Genomic DNA, 25,364 nt, shown 5'->3' with positions numbered 1-25,364 from the left:
GGGTCCTCCGCATTATTGCCATTATCTGATATGACATCTTCACAACTTGTGCAATATGGCCCGTGAATTTCAGGACCTTGTCTACCACTACTTCCAGATCTCTCATCTCCTATATTATTATTATTAATGTATTGTAAAGTGATGTAAGTAAAATAATTACAAAGTAATGTATTATTATTATTATTTTTATAATAATAATAATAATAATAATGGCCTGGTTGGCTGAGTGGGTAGCACATCTGCTCTCCAGCCAAAAGGCTGCAGGTTCGAATCCTGCCGTGGGCATGGATGTTTGTGACTGTCTGTGAAAATAGTGGTGGTGATTGGAGGTAGATGGCGCTGGTGTAGATGATGAAAGTAGTTGCAGTTAGTGGAGTGGTGGAGATGGAGAGTTGTAGAGCAGGTGCCCTTCCTCAATGAGTCTTTGGACTTCCTGGAGGTGTTATGTAATAATAATAATAATTATTATTATTATACAGGATCCTTCATGGAATCTGAAAGCTCATTGCAGGGGAGGCTCTATCATATCCCTCCTTAAATTTATTCACTAACAAAACACTCACAAGTGCCTGTGTAAAGCCATTGCACTCATTCGCTACTCTCTCTCTAAGCAAAAAATCTAATCCTCATGCCACTGCTAACCACACTCTTCCACAACTTCCAAGGTTGAGTTCTTGTTCTTTCCTGTCCTATCATAAACTGAAAATTTCTTCAGCATCTAGTCTATAAACATCCCGCAGTAAATTATATGTTTCTATCAGATCCCCTCTTTTCCACCTATCATGTAACTTTTATAACACAAAAAGCTGCAGTTTATCCTGAATCTATTACAGAGTGATTCACAAACCAATCACCATTTTTGTCACTTGCTTCTGGCTGCTCTTCAATATCAGAAGCTTCCAAGGCCATTTTATTTTAATGACCATCACACACATTTATTATCATCAAAGTAAGTTATAAATCCAATTAGTTAAGTATGTTCTTGAATTTTCTATAGAACATTATGACAGTGATTCAAAAATAGCATTAAAGAAACATATTTTTTATGTATACATTAATAAATTACTTAACAGAGTTTCAGAGTTACATAATTTACCTGACTCTTTGGAAGATTTATATCATTTTTGCGCATCATGAAAGGTAGAGACTGAAATCCCAAATTCTTCTCTTTATCGCCCTGTAATATAGAAAATGATCAAAGTAAGATAATATATGTTTTTCTTGTTAATATTAGTTTTACTGCTTTAACTCAGTAGGTCTTAACCTTTTTAGTGATCGGCACCCCCTTGAATCTAAAAATATGTTCTCAACCCCCTTGAAACATGTGTTTCTATTTCTTTATTTAGGAAATTACATCTATTGCAAGATAATTTATTTATTGAAAAATAAACATACATATTCATACAAAACAATATCTCAATTTTTAATGGCTATGTTGTTGTTGTTTATTAAATTAAAGAAAATTAGTATTCGTTTCTGTGTCAAACCACCTCGTTAATGTTCGTACTCAGAGTATGTGAACATGTGTGTGTATCAACCAGTTTCTTATTGTACTGCATGTGCTGGTAAGTGCGATGCACCAAGGCAAAGGTAGAGAGGGTAGGAGTGGGGGTCCCAAAAGTCGATGTAGCGTTCACTAGTTTCTCATAAGCAGTCAGGCGGTAGTTTTCATCGAAAATTTAGAAACTTCTGTCGCACCCCCAGGGGTGCACCCCCCCCCCCAGGTTAACACACCTGCTTTAACTAATTAAAAAATATGTACTTTATTTTTAAAATGTAGTCATTTGATTGGAATCCAAACTTTCAGTTCTTTATTCATTCAAATCTTCTGTATAGTATAAATATATTATACAGAAGATATTACTTAATCGGATTGGTTAAATGTATGTTATTATTTGGTTATTTTATTTAGAGGTTAATTTGTATAATGAGGAAACTTGGAAGGATGAATTAATACTCTCAATGCTTTACATAACTTATAACTTATGTCTTTGAAACATCTCTTATGAAGAGAATCAATCAACACCAAGACTTATTGTAAACTCATAATAAGTCAATTGTAATATCACAGTCAAATTGTTCAGTAGATATTTGTAGTAGAAAATTAAAAGAAAATAAACACAATTATTATTATTGTTATCACCACAGAACCTTCATGGAGTCAAAGATTCACAGGAGGAAATCCTAACTTATAACATTGCCTGTCATACTCTATTTTAAATACCCTTTGGCAATGCAATGCACAGTGCATCCACACTCACTATTTTCAAGTCGAAAACCTACTTCCCACTTGAATGGATGACACGAACAAGAGGCTTGTTCTTGTCATCCATCTACTTTATCTACACACTGCACATCATAAGATGCTGTATGGTTCCTCTGTTCCTCAATAATGTGCCACACCAGTCCTCTCCAGGTGGTCCTATTATATTTTCTTGAAGCTTCAACTCTCTGAAGATCAGTCACTCTAGACATGCCATTCTTGCATATTTTGAGGGTCTACTCCATCCTCTTTTTTCAGGAACTTTATTTTCTATTACTGTTTTGAGAAGTCCTTCTTCCATCCTTTCAATGCTTTGAATATTTCAGCTTTCTTCTGTTATCCTTAAGGAGCCTTAAAATTCTGCCAATCTTAAACTAATTTTCAGTATATGATATCCTCAACAGCCTTCTGTAACACCACTCTCAAAAGCAGCTATCCTTTCCTATCAGACTTCTTTAGATTCAAGTTACACATCCTTAAGTTGCTGTTGGAAAAACAGATGCATCCAGAATCCTCAACTTTGTTCTTCTGGAGATAGATCCATTCTTCAAGATTTTAGACAAATGTCTGATTGTTGTTTTAGCCATTCCTAATCTACTTATGATGTCTTCTGAACAGCAATTCTTCACATTAATAATGGATCCCAGGTACTCAAACTTGCTAACTTCTTCAATTCTTTCTCCATTAAGGTATGCTTGTTTCTCAGAAGCTTCCCTATCTATATTTCCTTTGAGAATGATAATCTTTGTCTTGCTAGGATTGAGTTCAAGTCCTCTGTTCTTACTGATCTCATTAACATTGTTAAGGATTCATCCTAGTTCTTCCTTGTCATTACAAAGGAGTACTGTATTATCAGTGTGCCTCAGATTACTGATCAATCTACCATCTGTCCTAATTCCTGTGTTAAGCTCATCCAAAGGACATGCAGGATGTCCTCAATGTAGATACTAAACAGGTGAGGAGAATATAGGCATCCTTGCCTAACTCCCTTGCTGACCTAAAATAATCAGTTGGAATCAGTTAATCCAACACCTGTTCTTACTGTGGCTTCTTGCTCAGTGTATATGTTAGCTATCAACCTGATAATGTGTTGAGGAAATTTCATATGATGAATGCAGTCAAAAGCTTTGAAGTAGTCTATGAAACACATTACCATAGGGAGTCTAAATTCTTTATACTTTTCAATGATCTAAGGCAGGGCTGTCCAACCTTAGGTAATCCGAGGGCTGTATTAGAAAAAAAAAATTATTCAAAGGATAAACTTTTTGGGGGAGTTTCCCCTCAAAAACTCATTTTCTTTATTTCCAGTTGCTATCTCATCATCCCAATCTTTATTGCTGTAATCAAAATCACCCATAATAATCACCCTTTTCTTATTTGCTTGGCTAATTTGATTATAACATTTCATAGTCACTAACATCCACATTCTTCTTCTTCTTCTTCTTCTTCTTCATGTAGCTTTCTCAGTAAGAGTCTACAGCACTATGTCCTTCTAGTTCTCTCTGTTGGTGGCTTTCCTTTTTGTTTCTGCTTAGCCATGTGATCCTGTCCATGATCGTATATCTTCAAGCCATGTCCTTCATTTTTTACCTCTTGATCCTTTTCCCATAATTTTTCCTTCTAAAACTGTTAGTATCCTCAGTCCTCCTAAACCTCTCAGTACATGTCCTGCCAATCTCACCTTTCTCTGGATCATTTCCTGTAATAAAGATCTCTGTGTTTTCATTCCCATCCACATTACCAGGTCTATAACAACATCCAACTAAGTATTTCATTCCATTCACCTCTATCTCACACCATACTGCCTCAAAACCACTGGCACTATTTCCCTCTTGCATCTCTACTTTGTATGGACATAACTCTTTCTCTATCATCAATAGCACCCCCCCCTCCCTTTTTTTACCATTTCTATCCTCATGAAACATATTATACTCTTCCATCTCCATTCCTGTCACGATGTCATCCTCATCCAGCCATGTATCACTTATTCCAACAATTTTTGGGTTAACAGACTCAATTAATGCAACCATTTCATTTGCCTTGTTTCTTGAACTTCTAACCTTTGTATACAAACACAGTATCTTATTCCTGGATCCATAGCTAGTTCCACTGACACCAATTTTTTGATGTGACTTCTACATGCTTAACTCCTGCCATTTCCATTTTTCCTTATTCATCTTCGAATCTTCTTCAGATCCAACTGTTTTCCCTTGATCTCAGGTCATGCCCTCCCTTTTTGTTCACACATGCATTTACATCCTCTTGGAGCAGCTACCTTTCTCACTCTGTGTTCCTCTGTCCATCCTGAGCCTCTTCGTTTCCCTGCCTGTCATGCACACATGTTCTCTCATTCCCTATACTCATGCCGCTCATGTATTCAATCTCTCCTGTTCTTCCACTTCGCTTACCGCTTGATCAGATTCATTCTCTGCATTCACTTCTCTACCTTCCAGCAGCAGTCTCTCCAAGTGACTCACACCAAACCACTCAAATGCAGTCCATTACTCCAATACAGTTCACTTCATCCTTCAAACTCATTTCACACATTAATAAACTACACTTCTTTCTCCTCACACATTTCTGCAATTATATCATTCATAATCCTTGCTCTCCACCTCATCTCACCACTGTCATAGCTGGGCAACACGCTTACTATGTTTCCTATATCACACTATTCTCTTTTATTCATCCCAACAACCTTTTGATATCCTATCTGACATGTCCTTTGTTTGTAGTCAAGTCATTTTTATCTATTACAACTACCAGCTCTTTTGCTCACTTATTTTCATATCTAATGCCTCAATCACTCTGCTCATTCTACCTCTAGTAAAACATACTTTATGCATCCTCTCATCCAGCACACCTTTAATAATCGAATCACCATACAATACCACTCGTGGTTCTTTTGTCACCTCTTTTATACCAACATTATCTGTTTTCATCATGTTCACTCTTCCATACATATCTTGAATTCTCTTAACTTCATTCCGCATCCATTTCATCTCTTGTTTTATCTTAACCAACTGATCTTTTGAATCTTACATCACCCTTTCTCTCTCTCTCTCATTCATCCTTTCAAATTTTTGAACTTTAGAATCTTGCATCATACACGCTTGTTCACAGTCAACACACCGCTTGTCACCTTATCTTTAACTGTATTTTGTTTTGTAACTTCTGTCACATTTGCATCACTTTCGTCTTTCTTACCATCGATTGTTAAGTCTCTCAGATCACTTGTTCTCTTTTCAAAACTTTTTTGTCATTTTTTTGCTGCTCTTTCATATCGTCCTTTTCTATCAGATGAGCAGTCATCCTCCTCGCAGCATTCTCGCTACTAACACTTTCAGTTATTAACATATTAGCACTCATCAAATCTTCGTTCAGCTCACACTTCACACACCCTCCTTCCATCTGTTTTAAATATTCACAATTTATGTATATAATCAAATGAGTACATATAGCACACCTTACATTTCAATTTCACGAAATGACTGAAATCAAAACTGAATTCCTGCATGGACAAAGCCTCTACCATCTTTCCTTTCCTGGTTAGTATACTGAGCTCTAATTTCAAAGAATTTGTAAATAAACTTAAACAAAAAAATCCCACACACTAATAACATTGGAAGTGTACACAACTCTTACTCATGCATACACACTTATATACATTTAATTATTTCAAAAAACTTATCTCAAAAGGGAGTGCTCTTTACATATCACTACTTCTCACGACACCTCCTGCCATACTGTCTTGAGGCAATCTGGAGTAAGATAGCCAACAGCATATAATATATTGTTGGTTACTGCTATAGACTGAGGAGTGCATAGCTGTTGATGCCTTGCAAGCTAATTAGTATAATGATTGCAGTTGAGCAATTTAATTAATAAGAGGCATCAAGTATGAAGGGAAGAAAGGACGAACGGTTAGAATGAAATGGAATTTATATAGTTATTAAGGAATAATTAATTGACCTGGCATGTGACAGAGGAGATCAGCAGTTTGATAGTGCTGGATCTGATAACAGCATCCGAAAATGTATCCACAACCAAGGTAGTGACTTCCTCCAATTAGGAGATGTGACTTTACAGTCTTGTCCTGAGAGGTTGTGAAGCTTTCATTTAAGAAAGGGTATATATAGAAACTATAGTGTCCAGTATCATAGCAAACTTAGAAAGAAGAATAGAGCAGTGCTATAAGCATAAGAAACTACTAAGGAAGCATGTCAGTACTGCATGAGAAATGGTGTTTTGTGTGTGTGTGTGTGGGGGGGGGGGGTGCTTGAGAGAAATAGTATCTGACTACATACCCAGTGTCAAGAGGATAAATGCAGGCATTAAATGGACTTGTAGCATCATAATGCAGCAGCTAAAAGGAAAAACAAAAAAACATGGAGAAAATATAAAGAAAAAGATGATCAAGATGCCAGTGAGTAATAAAAAGCACAGCCAAGGCATGAGGAACATAGTTGTCGTCATCCGGTATCATCCTCTAGCAAGAGGGTTGCAGCAGATGAGCAGCTCTTCTCCATTTCTGTCTGTCTGTCGCTTCCATCATTCTTAAACCAGTTCATTCCACGATGTCATTAAACCACTCTCTAGTTGGTCTTCCACGTCTTCTCTTCCCCTCAACTTTCTCTTGTAATATAGTTCTTGTCAGTTGTCCCGAAGAACCTCTCAGAAGATGTTCTGCAAATCTTGTCTTTCTTTGCATAATATTTTTTAGCAGTGTTCTTTCCATCCCAACTCATCTTAAAACTTCTTGATTTGATATTCTTTCTGTATAGCTAATCTTTTCCATCTTTCTATAACACCACATTTCAGTGCATTAATTCTTTCCATATCTCTCTTTCTTAGTGTCCATGACTCACTTCCATAACTTGCAATACTCCAAACTGTTGCTTTAACTATTCCAATTTTAACACCTATTTTATTATTAGGAGGAACATAGTAAGAAGGTCTAAATCAAATTATGAGAAGAAATTAACTAAGCAGGTCAAAGGAAATCCTAAACATTTTCTCTATGTAAGGAGCAAGAGGAAGAAAGATTATGGAAGGAAAACATTAATCAGTGATGATGGTAGGAAAATGACAGAAGCAAAAGAAATAAGTAATATATTAAGTGATAATTTTGCAATGATGGAAATTTGGAGAAAAGAGCAAAGCTAATAATAATGGCAAATACCTGTTGGATTTCTGCTCAGGACATGGACTAGTTATTACTAACACCATGTTCCAACATAAAAATGTGCACAAATTCACATGGAAAGAAGAGGCAAGGAATAAAAAAAGTCTCATTGACTATGTTATTGTTCATAGTGATGTTTTCTGCCTGGTGCAGGACACCAGAGTGTACAGAGGATTTGAAATTGGAAGTGGTCACTATTTAGTCTTGAGCCGGATAAAATTGAATTTCATATTGAAAAGAAGAACATGTAAGAAAGTTTTAAAGCGAATAAAAGTCAAGCAGCTCTCGGATGTGAACTGTAGACTAAAATACACAAAGATTATTCAAGAACAAATGAAAGAGTTTGAGAACAGGAACCAAACCTTGGAGATTCAGTGGCAAGCCTTGAAGAAAACCTTGATTGATTCAGCCAGAGAGGCATGTGGTGAGGTTGTCTGCAAGGATAGAAAAATCAGAACTCCATGGTGGACACAGGAAGTTAAAGAAGCAGTGAAGGAAAAGAAGAAAGCATATCAAAAGTTCCTGGCAAATAAGTCAGCTTGTGCTCTTAGAGAATACAGAGACAAATGTAAGAAAGCGAAACACTGTGAAAAACTAGCTAAACAAAAGTCATGGGAGGACTTTGGCAAGAACATAGAAAATAAATATCAAGAAGGTGGCAAAATATTCTGGAGGTTGTTGAAGAAGCTTAGAAATGGAGGAAAGAGTGCTGTAAAAGGAGTTGGAGATGATAAAGGTGACATGAAAACAGGAGAAAAAGATATCCTTGAAGTATGGAGTAATTACTTTGAAAAATTGTTAAATAAAACAATCAGTGATAGCACAGTGGTAAAAAACACTCAACAGGCATACAGTCAGGAATACATATCCATGTATTCCTGAAGTAGAAAAAGCTATCAAAGGCGTGAAATGTGGAAAGGCAGCAGGAGTAGATGATATTTAACCAGAAATGCTGAAGTATGGTGGTATAAAAGTTTTACAGTGGCTGCACTGCATAGTTCAGAAGGCCTAGACAGAGGGACAAAATACTATTAGAGCTCTACTCCAATCATACCGATATATAAAAAGGGAAATAAAACTGAATGTGAGAATTACAGAGGTATTTCCCTAATGAGTGTTCCTGGAAAGAATTATGCCAGTATACTTGAGAAACGGTTGAGAAGAATTGTGGAAGAAAGCTTGGTGAAGAACAAGCTGGATTCAGGCCAAATAGAGGCTGTCAGGATCAGATCTTCACTTCACGACAAATAGTTGAGAAAGCATGGGAATATAAAAAAGATCTGTATTTAAGTTTTGTAGATCTGGAAAAGGCATATGAAAAGGTACCAAGAGAGAGAAGCTATTCAATATGCTACAGTTATATGGTGTCAATGTGGCATTATATCAAGCAATACTTAGTCTTTATTTGAGTTGTAAGTCAGCAGTTAGAATTGAAGGAAGTACAGGAAGATGGTTTAATGTTAAATCTGATGTGAGACAAGGATGTACATTATCCCCTCTGTTATTCATTATCTATATGAATCACATTATGAAGGAAAGTGGTATTAAACATGATATCAGAATTGGAGATGTTAATGTATGCTCTTTGCTTTATGCGGACGATGTTATACTTCTAAATAAATCCACTTCAAGTTTGCAAGATTCCCTGACTAAATTGAATAGCTGTTGTAATAGATATGGTATGAAGGTCAGCAATAAAAAGACAAAGACAATGAAAATAGGTAGAATCGTTGGAAATGTCAACTGTGTTGTGAATGGAGAACCTGTGGAACAAGTAAAACATTTCAACTACTTAGGCATGATTTTTAGTGAAGATGGTAAATTAAATGTGGAAATAGACAACAGAATCAACAAAGCTGGTATGGTAGGAAGTCAATTGAATAAATTCATATGGAATAAGAGAGAAATTAGTCAGAACACTAAATTAGCTGTATACAAGACAGTGCTCAAACCAGTTTTAACTTATGGATCTGAAAGCTGGTTCAGAAGTAAAACACTTGACCAAAGACTAGAGACCACATATATATGAGAGTCCTGAGAAAGATTAGAGGTGTAAACAGATGGCATCAATGGCAATATCATATTAAAAATAAGGATATTAGGAAAGAACTAGACATTGTCAGCATCCAGGAATGCTTTAGCAGAGCTAATCTCAGGTGGTATGGTCACTTACACAGAATGGGCGAGGAAAGATTAGCAAAGCAAGTGTTCTCTGCCAGGTTGGCAGGAAAACGACCTAGAGGAAGACGAAGATATAGGTGGATTGATACAGTACAAAGTTCCTTAGACGATAGAAATATAAAATCTGATAATGTTGGAGTCTTGACAAGTAACAGACTGATTTGGAGGAAAATTGTAGATAGGAAGTTAGTAATGATGTAAATTTTTTATGTAGTACTATCATATCCTGTACCCCCCCTTGAGGGTACATGTCAGGAATTTGATGATGATGATGAAAATGATAACATTAATCAGTAATGATGGTAGGAAAATGACAGAAGCAAAAGAAATAATTAATATATTAAGTGATAATTTTGCAAGGATAGAAATCCAGCTGGAGATACTGCAGTTGCCCATGTGATAGCGTATGGTTTGAGAACTGAGGTAGACAAACTAAAATTATTCAACATATTAAGAAATATCAATGTGAAGAATTGGATGTTATGTTGGTTGATGTGTCACGTGAATGTGCAAGAAAACTGATAATCACTGACAAAGCTGTTTAATCTACATTTCAACTCTGGTAGGGTTCTGAGAGAGTGAAAGGAGTGTAAGACACTTCTGTTACTTATCAAGTGTGCATTATTATATCAAAAATAATATCAAGGAAGCTCCAAGTTGGATATAAAAAGATTATTTGATATGAAAGTATAATAAATTATACAGGCAAAATATTCAGTTTAGAACTAGCCAACATCAGTTTTACCAAAATATTGATGGAAAATCCAAACACAATGTTGAACACCTAGATGCAGAAGAAATTCTCAAGTTCTGACAGCAGCTCTGGGAGAATCCAAAAGAACATAATAAAAATGCTAACTGGATTAAAGATTTTACTCAGATGGAAGACTTTGTAATAACTTCAGAAATAATCCAAAGGCAAGCAAAGAAAATGAAGAACTGGACTGCACAAGGCATCAACTGCATGGTTGGTTCAAATACTTATTATTACTATTAACATTTGGGTTAATAACTCCATGGAGTCAGAGACTCATTGTGGGAGGTACACACTATTGCAAACAATGCTCATCCAACTGTGCTTTACACTGATTCAATGTGTTTACACCACAACACACTCAAGCAATGCATTCTACTCACCAATCACTCTTCATGCAAAGAATCTGCTCCCTCATGCCTCTGCTCACATCCTCTTTATACAGTTTCCAGCAATGACCTCTTTTCCTAGCCCCGTTGCCCATTTTATGAAAATCTCCTCCATGTCGACATGATAACAACCCCTGACCAGCTTATATGTCTCAATCGTATCTTCCCACCTCTTCCTCCTATTCACGGGACTCTGCAACTTACATTCTCTCAATCTGTCTTCATACTGATTCCAAAGACCACTGACAACCTTTGTGAATCTTCCAGGACTCTTTCCAACATATCCTCATCACCATGAAAACCAGACAACCAAATCTGTGCGCAATAATCTATATGAGGCCTGATCAAGATCTTATACTTAAGTTGATATTTAAGTTGCAGCACATGGGTCTGGATGTCAGATTGGTCAACTGGATTCAGGATTGGCTGTCTGATAGGTATCAGAGAGTTGTGTATGGTGGAGCAGTTTCCAGGAGGCAGAAGGTTACAAGTGGGGTCCCACAGGGCTCAGTACTAGGACCTATATTGTTTAACCTTTATATCAATGACATAGCCAGTGGATTGCAGGGGGATATTCAGTTGTTTGCAGATGATGCAAAGCTGGGAAGGATTATTAGTAATAGTGCAGATGTGGTAGTCCTGCAAGAGGATTTAAATAAGCTAGATAGATGGGCAAATGAATGGGGGTCTCAGTTCAATGCAGCAAAATGTAAGGTCTTGAGGTTTGGGAAACATCGATGGGATGCTGCATACTCTGTGGGAGGAGTTATATTGGAGGAAGTAGGGGAGACAAGAGATCTGGAGTTGATGACTGATAGAAACCTGAAGTTTAGGGGACATATTGCAAAGGTTAAGGTAACACAGAGGATTACTGCTATTATGAGAAGGACACTGACCTGCAGAGATAAGAGGGTTATCATTCCGTTGTATAAGTCTCTGATCAGACCACACTTGGACTATTGTTCTCATATTTGGTCCCCAGGATTTGAAGGGGATAAATTAACTGTGGAAAGGATACAAAGACGGATGACAAAGATGGTTTCAGGACTGTACAAGGATAGTTATGAGGATCGGCTGAGAGAATGTGGACTGCAGAGTTTGGTGGATAGAAGAAGGAGAGGTGATATGATTGAGACTTTTAAACTGTTGAGAGGTGGTTACAGGGTTGACACTGGGGAGTTCTTTCGCTTGGTTGAACAGCGGGAAGGAGTGATGACAAGAGGCCATCCCTGGAAGTTACGAAAGGAAACTGTGAGCAAGAGGGTGGGGAGTGGTTTCTTTGTGTGGAGGGTGGTTGAGCCGTGGAATGCATTGCCTGATGGAGTGGTGGGAGCGAGAACGGTCAGTGAGTTTAAAGAGTGGTATGATGGACTTTGTGTTTCTCGGGGGGGACCTCCCCTCGATGAGTCTTGACAGACTTTATGTCTTAGGAGGGACCTCCCTCGATGAGTCTTTTGACTCCTTGGAGGCCTGAATAATAATAATAATAATAATAATAATAATAATATACGATGGTATCATTACTCCTCTATTTCTGCATGTCAGTCCTCTGCATCATTACCATTATCCGATGTGACATCTTCACAATTTGTGCAATGTGGTCCCTGAATTTCAGGTCTTTGTTCACCCTTTCTGTATCCTACTTCGCACCAATCTCGCCAGTACTTTCACCACAACTCCAGATATACAGACCAGCCTATAATTTGAAGCTACAGCCTTATCCACCTTTATGCAGTGGAATTTTACCCATAAAAGTCTGCGTAAGACTTTTATTAAACATGCATGCCAGTGCTACTGTCAATTCCCTGGAATATTCCCTTAAGATGCATGGTGAGATGTCATCAAATCCAATAGCCTTATTGACATCAATTTTATCAAGATTGATGTTAATAAGGCCCCTGATTAGCTTATATATCTCAATCATATCTCTCCACCTCTTCCTCCTATTCACGAGACTCTGCAACTTACATTCTCTCAATCTGTCTTCACACTCCGCATTCCAAAGCATATGTCTAGCCAAACACCTCCTGTTCACTCACAATTAAGCCATCCTCTCTTATGTCCTCTACACTTAAGTTCCTCATGATTCCACCCTGATCTGGATGAAACATCCTTATAAATTGATTACTGAATACCTCAACAATGTTTTCTGCAGAAGAAATTCATGTGACTGATTATTACTATAATTCATCTTGAATTTGCTCCAAAGTACTTTCTTTTCCAGATTTCATGCATAAGCCCCTCATTCATCCATTTTACACCTACCTTATTCAGCCTTTTGGCTTTCAGAATACATTTACACATTGATGCTGTTATGTATTTCTTTGTCAGTTCCCATGCAGCATTTATTTCCTTACTATTCAACTTCTCATTCCATGTTATAGCTACAAGCTGTCTCCTAAGCTTGTCATAATCACCAGCCTTCAATTCCACATATATCCTTTCCTCACAAATGTCTGCATATGTCTAGCCAAAACACAGCTGATTATTTCATAATAGCTTTCACCAACTGGAGGAAAATGTTAAACTCTTCTAACAATTACATCCTCTGATGAAATGATGAGATCGAGAACTCTTGATCCTCGTGTGCCTTTCTTTATGTGCTGCCTGAGATAGTTATCTCTCAAGAACTTGAGAAATTCACTTTCCTTATTCCCAAATGCTATCTCTTCATTCCAATCTATACCGCCATAATTAAAATCACTCATAATAATTACCCTTACTTTGTTCACTAATCCAAGTTGTTTTTACATTTCTTCATCACCACCCTCCACATTCCCAGGACTATAACAAAAGCCAACTAAATATGTCTTCCTCTCATGCTCCACGTTACACCACACTGTCTCATAACCATTGCCACTATTTCCCCCTTTCATATCTACGTTATGTGGATTTAATTCCCTTGCTATCATCAGCAGTACTCCCCTCCCTTCTTGACCTTTCTATCCTTGCGAAAAATACTGTATCCTTCCATATCCACCCACTCGGCTAACTAAATCTCCTAGTTGGCTGAGTGGTTACCATATCCGCTCTGCAGCCAAAAGGCTTCAGGTTCGAATCCTGCGTGGGCATGGATGTTTGTGATTGTCTGTGAAAATACTAGAGGTGGTGATGGGTGGTAGATGGCGTTGGTGTAGATGATGATGGTAGTTGCTGTTCATTGTAATTGATGGATTGAGTGGTGGAGATAGAGAGTTGTAGAAGAAGTGCCCTCCCTTGATGAGTCCTTGCACTCCTTGGAGGTGTCATGTAATAATAATAATAATTTCTATTCCCGTTAAGATATCTTCATTCAATCATGTTTCACTTATTGCAATGATTTTGAGGTGAATAAACTCAATCAGTGAAACCATTTAATCCACCTTATTTCTGATACTTCTAGCATTTGTAAACAAACACAGCAGTGTTTCTATAACCAATTCTATTCAAGCCATCTGTTGGTTGTGATTATCTCACCACACCTACCCAATCACCTTTATCACCACTTACCACATATATCTGCTGTCTCAACTTCCCTACCCACATTGCAATATACTCCATCTTCATACACACATTCACTGCCACTTTCAACATCCACTCTTCCTATGCCATGTCTCCCTGTCCACCTGAGCCCCTCGCCCGTTTCTCTTGCATTCCCATTCTCTCTTCATCTCTCACACTACTACTACTACTATTTCAAGCACTTTTACAAGCCTTTCTGTCTCTTCAGTACCTTCTTCTTCTTTGAGTGCTATCTCCTATCAAAGGTCGGTGACCACCTTGGCAAATTTTGAGCGATCCTCAGCCATTCTAAACAGTCCCTCAGAGCTCATGCCAGTCCACTGTCTGATGTCTGCCAGCCAAGATTTTCTTCATCTTCCTTGTCTACTTCTTCCATTTATCTCCCCCTTTATAAGCAATTGAAGTATTTTATATTTTTCATTACGAAGTAGGTGACCAAGATATGCAGTTTTCCTTCTTTTTATGGTATCTAAAATTTCACGTGATTTCCTCATTTGTTCCAGTACTTCCTGATTGGACGTTTTTGTTTTTGCTGTCCAATGGGATTTTTAACATTTGTCTATATATATAACCACATCTCAAAGGCTTCAAGTTTTTTTATTGATGTTGTCTTCAAGGTCCAAGTTTCTGCACCATACACCAGTACAGACTATACATAGCATTTAACCATGTATACTCTAAGCTCTGAGTTTAAGTTGCAGTTACACAGCATTGATTTCATCAGGAGAAAATTTTTTCTTGCCATTTCAATTCTAACTTTTATTTCCATTTCTGGATTGCATTCTTCATTTAACCAGCATCTGAGATATTTAAACTTTGTCACTCTTTCTATTTGTTTCCCATTTAAAGAAAGTGATGAATTAAGAATTGGTTTCTTGCTTATGACCATGAATTTAGTTTTGGTGATATTTATTTTTAATCCCATTTTTTCATTCTCTTCATTCACTAGTTCCAGAAGATTTTGAAAATCCTGAATATTGTCAGCCAGGAGAGCTGTGTCATCAGCATATCGGATGTTACTGATTTCACCATTTACATTAATCCCTTCCTCTCTTCCTTTTAAGATTTTTTGAAATATGGCTTCTGAGTATATGTTAAAAAGAAGAGGTGAAAGCACACATCCTTGCCTTACTCCTCGTTTGATGTTAATGGGGTTTGTAATAATGTCATCAACTTGAACAGATGCATTTTGGTTTCAATATAAGTTTTGAATGATCCTAATGTCTTTACGATCTAATCCAATGTTCTTTAATAGTGCAATCATTTTAGTATGTTGGACTATATCAAATGCTTTCTCAAAGTCAATGAAGCAAATGAAGACTTCTTTGTTTTGATCAACACATTTTTGGAATAAGATTTGAGAGCAGAAAAGAGTCTCTCTTGTTCCCAAACCGTTTCTAAAGCCAAACTGGGTATCACTGATGGTGTCTTCACATTTTCTGTATATTCTTTTTTGAATTATTTTCAGGAACATTTTGAGAACATGACTCATTAGGCTGATCATTCTATAGTCATTACAAGTTTTTGGATTTGTTTTTTTAGGTAGCATGATGAAGGTAGACTGTAACCAATCTTGTGGGAATATGCCTGTATCATAGACCTTATTAAATAGCTTTACTAATATAGCAATGTTGTCACCTTCTTCAGTACCACTGTCCTGATTTTTTCCTTCGTCTCTTTCACACACACACTGTACTTTCATTCAGCAACATTTCTCCAGTACACTCATTCCAAAGCCCTTTAAATGCAACCCATCACACTTGTATAATTTCATTCTTCCCTCAAACATATGCCATACATCCACAAACTTCACTCCCTTCTCCTCACTGAGCTCTGCTAGCATACAATTCATGATTTTGGCTCTCTGTCGCAACTGATCATCATACCTTGGCAACACTGACAACCTTTCCTACTACACTGTTAACTTTCACTCTTCTCAATAGTCTCCTTATATTCATCCTCACATCCTTCTTATGTCCACTTAGATCATTCTTCCCAAAATCATGACTAACTTTCTTGCTCGTTTCTTCCTCATGTCCAACGCCTTAATTATCCTACTCATTCTCCCACCTGGATAGCAGACCTTATGGACTCTCTTAGTAACTAACCCAGTTATTATGGAATCTCCATATACTGCTATCCTGGAATCATTCATCACCTATTTTACTCTTTTTTCTTTCATTCTGTTCTCTTGCACACTTTCATTAATTTCCACAGTACTGTAATACTACTTCCACAGTACTACACAGTACTCATGCTCGATGGGCTCAACAATTTAAGAACCCATTGCAAACAGGCTCAATTGAAGAGTGGATGACAACCGGAAGGACAGTTCTGATCTTCAAAAACAAAGAAAAAAAAGGAACTGTTCCAGAAAAAAGGACCTGTAATTACCACCCAATAACTTGCTTGCCAACAACATTTAATTTACTCACTGGACTTCCAGCAACTTTGATTATATTCAATAGATTATAGTCAATATTTATCATAGCACCAACATCTGCCTATTGAACAAAAGTGGTGTTGCAGAAAATCCAGAGGAACAAAAGGCCAATTGTTAACTATATTCTGAAAAATAAAAAAGTGAAAAGCCAACTTATACTGGGTGATTCAAAAAGATGGACTCAATTTCGTACAGCTATATTTCCTGAACTGTACAGAGTATGTGAATGAGGTCCTTGCCTAGCGCACAGCCATGCAGCAGTTCAGTGGCTACTATGCAGCACAAAATGTTTTGCATTTGTGAGCTCATTAAAACTGGGTTGGTGACTGCAGCGCAGCATGTGTTTTGTCATTGTTTCGACATTAAACTTCCAATGAGGAAGAGCATTTGTCGTTGGAATTATCAATTTGAGCAAACAGGTTGTCTGTCTAAGGGAAAAAGCTCGGGCAAACTGTGTGTATCGGAGAAGAACGTGAGAAGAATTCAGCTACCGTCTTGATGTTATCCATGCGATCAGAGGGGGAGGGAGGCACATTGAACATCTACAAGCTTTAATTGAACATCTATAAACTTTATTGTGAGTATAATCAAATATACCTTTACATCATATTTGTCACTAGTTCTATGGTTGATATATAGACTTACAAAACTGAGCCCATCTTTTTGAATCACCCTGTATATGGCATGGATTGATTACCAGGAATGATTTGATTCTTTTCCACATAGCTGAATTATGAAATGTTTAGAAACTTTTAAAGTAAGTAAGTAAAAACATCAGAAAATTGATATCAGCAGTCATGCTCACTTGGAAAACCCAGTTAATAATCAGTGAAGATAATTTGGGTACATATCAAGAGAGGAATTATTGAAGGTGACTCACTATCACCTTTATTGTTCATCCTAGAACTAATTCCTCTAACATTACTTCCAAAGAAAAAAAAAAACTAGTTTTGGATATCAAACATCAAAGCAAACAGGAAAATTATCTCATTTGTTATACATTGATGACCTCAAGCTATATGGAAAATCATCCAGAGAAATTGAATCATCAATACAGCCGAATCTTCAGTGAAGACATTTGTATGGACTTTGAACATGAAAAATGTTCAAAACTCTCCATAGTTTGATATAACTGTTATATAACTTCATATAACTGTTATAACAACAACATTAAGCAAACATGGGCTACACTCAATGAATTAGTAATCCGAAAAAAGAAAACTTCAGCACAAGATTTTATTGCAAAAAGCTTCGGTAAGGACACAAACCAAGAGGAACTAGCAGACTCATTCAACCATGCTTTCAAAAATAACATCACACAACTCAAAAAAGACAAACTACCAATGATCAACAAAAAACTATCCACACAAAGTCAACAACAAACAATGTATTTTCCACCTGTAACGAAACAGGAACTGAAAGAAGCACTCCTACAACTAAAACCAAAGACCACTCCAGGAATAGACAAAATAAGACTCACAGACCTTATAACACACTTTGAACAAATAAATCCAATACTTTTGAAACTTGTGAACATAATATTCGACACTGGCATTATTCCACAGCAACTTAAAACTGCAGTAATTATGCCAATATACAAACACGGCAAAAGAAACGATACTCAGAACTACAAACCAATAGCTACCCTACCAGTTATCTCAAAAATTCTAGAAAAATAACACACACCAGACTACAGAACTATTTACAGAAGTACAACATCATCTCACAAAACCAATACGGCTTTCAGAAAACAAAAAGCACCATCACTTTATTAGAAGACATCGCCGACACAATAAACAAAGCTCTCGACAAAGACAAGTATGCCGTCCTTATACTGGACCTAACCAAAGCTTTTGATACACATGACCATGACATACTACTCATTAAACTATACTCAATAGGTATAAGAGGAACACTGCACACATGGTTCAAGAACTACCTCTCAAACAGAACACAAGTAACAAAAATAGGTACATGTCACCGTCGGAGTATACAAATAAAACACGGTGTACCTCAAGGTGCCATATTATCACCCACTCTATTCAACATATACATTAACGATGTTCATAACATATCCAATAGAAGTCAAATATTTCAGTAAGCAGATGACACTGCATTACTAGCAATCCACACAGACATCAACACGGCTCTCTGCAAAGCACAACAAGACCTAAATGAAATCACAACATACTTCCACCAAAAGCAATTCTAAACAACGGCATCAAAACACAGATGTTGATAATACACAACCCAAGAATCAAATGCCCCACATCACTATCGATACACTGTCACACATACCGCTGCATTAACAACAAAAATATCTGCCAATGTTCCGAAATCAAACCTGTAACACATCCAAAATACCTCGGTCTCTATATAGATTCCCACCTTAAATGGACAAAACATATAGAATACCTACACACCAAACTCCAGATCATCGCAGCAAAACTCTTCCAAGTTAAAGACATTATTCCATCCAACATAAAAAAAACTATATCCGGTATCTACGAATCCCTACTCAGATACGGAATTACAGTCTATGCAAACACATCAAACAGCCACCTAACAAAATTAGAAATATTACACAGGAAAATCGTGTCAACAGTGATCTGGACACCTTACACGCAACAATCAATATCCGAGAAGCACATGGCAATATACAGAATTCTGAGCATTAAAAACCCGAAACACTACATGACATTAACAAGGAATTACTTCAACATCACCTATCGAAACAACAGAGACCATATCGGATAACACGACCTACAACAACTCTCTACATCCCTACACCCTTCAATAATTCATACGGTTCTTTTGTGAGATCACATCAGATACCCACGCAACTCAACAACCTACCAAGAAATTTAAAACACATAGATAACTACAGAACATTAAAACACAAACTCTGGAAAATATACCAACAAAGTTAATATACCATTAACACTAACATACACATCACAAATCACCAGCATCCAATGCCAACATCCCATACATAAACAGTAGCAACAACATAAATGTTGTAGTGCTAAGTTATTTTCTGGAAAATACGAGTGTCCGTCAGTGGTTGTTTTTTGAAGTGATATTGTGTATTTTGGTTACCGAGAAGACGGGGTCAGAATCAAATGCATAACGGTGGAAGACATGACGAAGGATAAGTTTTCATTATTTGGTTATTTCATTTTATTTATTTATTTATATCTAGTGTACTTAAATGTTCTGTTTGAAATTTTTTTGTACTTATTTAGCGTTTATTTTTTGAAATTGTTCGTATTTATTTAACGTTTATTTTTTGACACTAATTAGCGACACTATTTTAAATAATGGCCGCAGCAACAGTTAAAATTACAAATGGCTTATCGCCAAGTCCCCCCCCCCCCATTTAAGGACTCCATTTTGCGCGATATCATACAGGATTTTGTAGCATGTGGGACTTGTGGAATGTATGCGACCCAGCGATTGTATATGTGGCAGGAGAAAGAAGGGGGAAAACATATATGCGTAAAATGCAGGCAATGGGAGGAACTTGGTGATTTAGAAATGACCATAACCGACCTCGTTAAGACTATAACTGACCTCATTGAGTCAGAGACGGGAGATTCTCCACGTAGAGAGATGACGGGTATGATAGAGGATGAGAGAAGTATGAATAAAATAATAAGAGTGGGAAGTATGGAAAGGTTCAATGAATCTGAAGTTTTAGGAGATAGTCTCAATTGGGAGGATGAATGGCTGACTTGCAGAAAGAGATAGATCAGCTGAAAGAGCAGGTGGAAAGTCTGGGGAATGAGATGAAAAGTGTGACAGATGAAATTAAGCGAATGGAAGAGACGAATGCAAGGCGAATCAGAGGAGGAGTGAGAGACAGTTATGGGAATGAGAGAAGAATAGGAACAATAGTAGAGGAGAAGGATTGAGAGAGAGTTATGGGAATGGCAGAAGAAGAAAGAATAGAAACAGTAGAAGAGAGAGGGAATGAGAGAGAGTTGTATGAATGAAAGAAAAGGTGAGAATAGGATAAGTGGAAGAGAGGGAATGAGTGTCAGATATAGGAATGATAGAAGAGGAAAGAATGGAAACAGCAGGAGAGAAGGAATGAGAGGAATGCAAGGGAAAACAGGGACTAGAGATAAAGTGATGGCAGGAAGGCAGGTAAGTAAGGGAGCACAGAGAGAAACTGTTACAAGAGAAAGAGTGAGGGATGCATGTGAGCAATCGAGGAATATGGTGGTAAGAGGTGTAATGTATGGGGACTCAATGATCTGTGGTGTTCAAGATAGATTGCGTGAGGAGTGTTTGCTAGGAGGAGCAATAGAAAGTGTGGATCTGGCAATTAAGAGAGGTGAAAGTGTGGGTGAGATGATTGTGATGGTGGGAACAAATGACTTGAGGAGTGGTGGTGTAAATAGGGCAGCGAGAGATATCAGATTCTTGCTTGAGGCTGTACGAAAGAAGACAGAGAGAGGAAAGATAGTGTGTGTATGTGTTGCCTAGGTGCTGAGCAGAAGAGCATAATAGTGAGAATGTGTCAGAAGAGAGGATTCGAATATGTGGATGCTTCGAGTGCGTTTGAGAGCAGAGAGGAATTGTATTTGAGAGAGACTGCATGCATTTGAATGAGGAAGGACGTAGGCATCTGGAGAGATTGCTGTTCTGAATGTGTCAGTGTGGATGGTAGCAGGGGTGGCCTCTTGTGAGAATGGGTACTTGGGAGAAGGGGGATGACATCAGGTAATGCTGAGCCCAGTGGAGTCTAAAGGGGATAATGCTGGGTATAGAAACAATGACATTTTTCTGCTTTATACCAATGCCAGGAGTATTCGGAATAAGGGAGAGGAATTGGTGGCACCGATAGCATCAGCCTGGCCAAAGATTATTGGGATCAAAGAGACGTGGTTACCAGAAGAGGACATAACAGGAATAGAAGTTGCTGGGTACAGCATTATTCGGCAGGATAGGAAGGGAAAGTGTGCTGATGGAGTACTGCTTATGACAAGTGATGACCTATGTCCTCTAAGAGTGGAAGCTTTGGAAGGCTGTGACACTAATGATTTTGAAAGCATATGGTGTGAGGTGGAGGCGAGCAAGACAGAATATTTAGTGGGGTGTTGCTACAGACCAAGGAGCACAGAGGGTGGAGACCAGGAGATGTTGAGACAGTTGAGCATGGCAAGTGCAAGAAGAATGATTGTTATGGGAGATTTTAATTACAGCAGTATAGATTGGGGAAAAGAAGATGCATGTAGCAATAAGGGAATGGAATTTCTAAAATTCTTGAGGGACAAATGTCTTAGGCAACATGTAACAGAGGGAACAAGAGGTTCAAGAGTTTTGGATTTGGTCATAGCATCAGAAGAGTTGATAATAACTGAGATGACATCTCTCCCACCAGTTGGAGAGAGCGACCATGTAGTTTTGACTTGGAAGATGAATAGACATGCAGGAGAATCAAAGAGACTGGAACATATGTGGAATTATAAGCAGGTGATTATAAGAGTCTTAGACATCAACTTGGGGAAGTTTCGTGGAGGGAGGAATTGGAAGGCCAGGATATCATTAGTGCTTGAGAAATTGTGAAGGAATATTTGTTAGCAGCAATGGTAAACCGTATTCCACAAATGAAGAAGAGGACACAATTTGGTGTAAGGTGAATGACAAACAATATTAAACAGGAGCTGCATGTGAAAAAGATGCTATGGAAGAGATATAAGGAGACAGGTGAAGAGAAGATGCATGAAGAATATAAGACACAGGCCAGAAGAGTGACTAGTATGGTAAGGAAGGTGAAACTGGAATATGAGAAAAGATTGGCCCTTAGATTCAAGGAAAATCCTAGGGAATTTTTTAGCTATGTGGCCAGTAGGAGGAGAAATGACTGTGGAAGAATGATATTGTGGGATAAAAATGGGAATAGAGTGACTGATGCAGAGGACATAGTGGAATTGTTCAATGAACACTTTATTGAGTATATCATCCTGGAGGAGGCAATTTGAATACTAGAGGAACAGAGCAGGTTCGAGGTTTAGAGGTGCGGGAGGAGAGTGTGTTCCACATACTGTGTACTCTGGTTGTTAGTAAAGCTGTGGGACTGAATGGTATTTCACTACGAGTTTTGAGAGAATGTGCTATTGAACTGACAGTGCCCTGGACCTGATGAAAGTCTGGCTGCAGGAAAGGATCCCATGGAATGGAAGGAAGGTAAGATAGTGCCATTGCATAAGGGCAGTAGCTGCAGTGTCTAATTTTAGGCCAGTTTGTGTGTCATCAGTAGTTAGTAAGATCTTGGAGAAAGTAGTGAAGGACCATATACAGCATTGGGCAGATGAGGGTAATGTTATCAGTGAAAGTCAAGATGGATTTGTTGAAGGGGCACTCTTGTTTTAGCAATATGCTAGCCTTTTATGATAAAGTTACAAGAGCATTAGATGAGGGAAAGGCATTTGACAGGGTGCCACATGATAAGCTGATATTCAAGTTGCAGCATGGATGTCAGATTGATCAACTGGATTAAGGATTGGCTGTTCGATAGTGTATGGTGGAGCAATATCAAAGAGGCAGAAGGTTACAAGTGGGGTTCCAAAGGGGCAGTACTGGGAACTATATTGTTTAACCTTTATATCAATGACATTGTCCATGGATTGCAACGGGATATTCGGTTGTTTGCGGATGATGCAAAGCTGGGAAGGGTTATTAGTAATAGTGCAGATGTGGTAGGCCTGCAAGAGGATTTGAATAAGCTAGATAGACAGGCAAATGAACGGGAGTGTCAGTTTAATGCAGCAAAATGTAAGGTCTTGAGGTTTGGGACACGTCGATGGGGACGCTGCATACTCTATGGGAGGAGTTAAACTGCAGGAAGTAGCAGAGACAAGAGATCTGGGTTTGATGATTGATAGAAACATGAAATTTAGGGGATATATTGCAAAGGTAGAGAAGGTAACGCAGAGGATTGCTGCAATAATGAGAAGTACACTGATCTGCAGAGATAAAATGGTTATCATTCCATTGCATAAGGCTCTGTTCAGACCAACCTTAGACTATTGTTCTCAGATCTGGTCCCCAAGATTTGAAGGGAATAAATTAACTGTGGAAAGGGTACAAAGGCAGATAACAAAGATGGTGTCGGGACTGCACAATGTTAGTTATGAGGATCGGCTGAGGGAGTGTGGACTGAAGAGTTTGGTGAATAGAAGGAGGGGTGATATGATTGAGACTTTTAAACTGTTGAGAGGTAATTGCAGGGTTGACATTATGGAGTTCTTTCGCTTGGTTGAACAGTGGGAAAGAGTCATGACAAGGGGCCATCCCTGGAAGTTATGAAAGGAAACTGTGAGGAAGAGGGTGAGGAGTGGTTTCTTTGCATGGAGGGTGGTTGAAACATGGAATGCATTGCCTGATGGAGTGGTGAGAGCGAGAATGGTCAATGCATTTAAGGAGTAGTATGATAGATTTTGTGTCTTGATGATGAGTCTTGATAGACTTGTGTTTCTTAGAAAGGATATCCCATGATGAGTCTTTTGACTCCATGGAGGCCTGCATAATAATAATAATAATAATCATAACAGGCTTCCATGACTCACTGTGACTTCCCACAATGAGTCTCTTGACTCATTGTGGGAGGTCACACTCATACACACACAGCTCATTGAACTATGACTTAAATGCATTCACTGTCCCTGTACTCACCATGCTCTCAGCCAATACATTACAATCATCCACTACTTTTCATGCAAAAAATCTACTTCTCAACCCCTTGTTCACACCCATCTTATACAGCTTCCAGGGATGACCTCTTATTCTTCCCCTTGTCTTCAGATATACAATGAAAAATCTCATCCACATTAATCTGGTAATTCCCCCTTAACAACTTATACATCTCAAGCATGTCTCCCGTCTTTCTTCTATTCACTAGGCTCTGTAATTTGTATTCTCTCAATCCGTCCTCATATTCCACATTCCAGAGTCCAGAAACCAACCAAGTGAAATATCTCTGGATGCTCTCCAACATATCATCATCCTTTTGAAAACCTGGTGACCAAATCTGTGTGCAATAATCCATATGCGGCCTGATCAAAGTCTTATACAATGGAATCAAAACATCCTTACTTGTACATGATAGTGTTCTCTGCATCATTCCCATAATCTGATGTGTTGTCCTCACAATTTTTAGCAAAATATCCACGAAATTTCAAGTCTCTATCCACCACAACTCCCAAATCCTTCATCTCCTCACTTCCTCCAAAACATCCCCAGCAATCCTATACTCTGCATTCCATCTTTGCTTCTCAAATTTTAAAATCTTACACTTTGCAATAGTAAACTGACATCCCCCACACACTCGCCCATTCAGACAGTCTATTTAGGTCCTCTTGCCAAGCTACAATATTTCATCTACTTCTCATAACTCTCCCCAACTTTGCATCATCTGCAAACAATTGTATATCACCAAATAAGCCCTTTCCAATGTTATTTACATATAAATTAAACAATAACGGCCTCAAAGCAGACCTGTGGGGCATGCCGTTAGTGACTTTTCTCTTCTGGGATATCACTCTCCCATACATAATATGTTGATTCTTATCAGACAGATAATCTCCAATCCAATGCACTAATCTACTATCCAATCCTATCTCTTTCAATTTAACTACTAG

At 37.9% G+C, this 25,364-nt stretch overlaps 1 protein-coding gene across 1 annotated transcript in view; it reads right to left on the bottom strand.

Annotated features, from left to right (window-relative positions):
• Positions 1-25,364, bottom strand: part of LOC150098395 (cAMP and cAMP-inhibited cGMP 3',5'-cyclic phosphodiesterase 10A-like) — a 158,424-nt gene that overhangs the window by 70,469 nt on the left and 62,591 nt on the right. The window contains exon 4 of the mRNA XM_090405520.1: positions 1,097-1,177. Within this exon, the coding sequence (XP_090261646.1) occupies positions 1,097-1,177 (81 nt within the window). The remainder of the gene's footprint in view (positions 1-1,096; positions 1,178-25,364) is intronic.

The sequence above is a fragment of the Typopeltis vanoorti genome, chromosome 15 (assembly GCF_054136105.1).
Source record: "Typopeltis vanoorti isolate ZY-2024b chromosome 15, IOZ_Tvanoo_1.0, whole genome shotgun sequence".
In the NCBI taxonomy this organism is placed as follows: domain Eukaryota; kingdom Metazoa; phylum Arthropoda; class Arachnida; order Uropygi; family Thelyphonidae; genus Typopeltis; species Typopeltis vanoorti.
The sequence above is the reverse complement of the archived record's forward strand: the minus strand, read 5'-3'. Positions and strand labels throughout refer to the sequence as shown.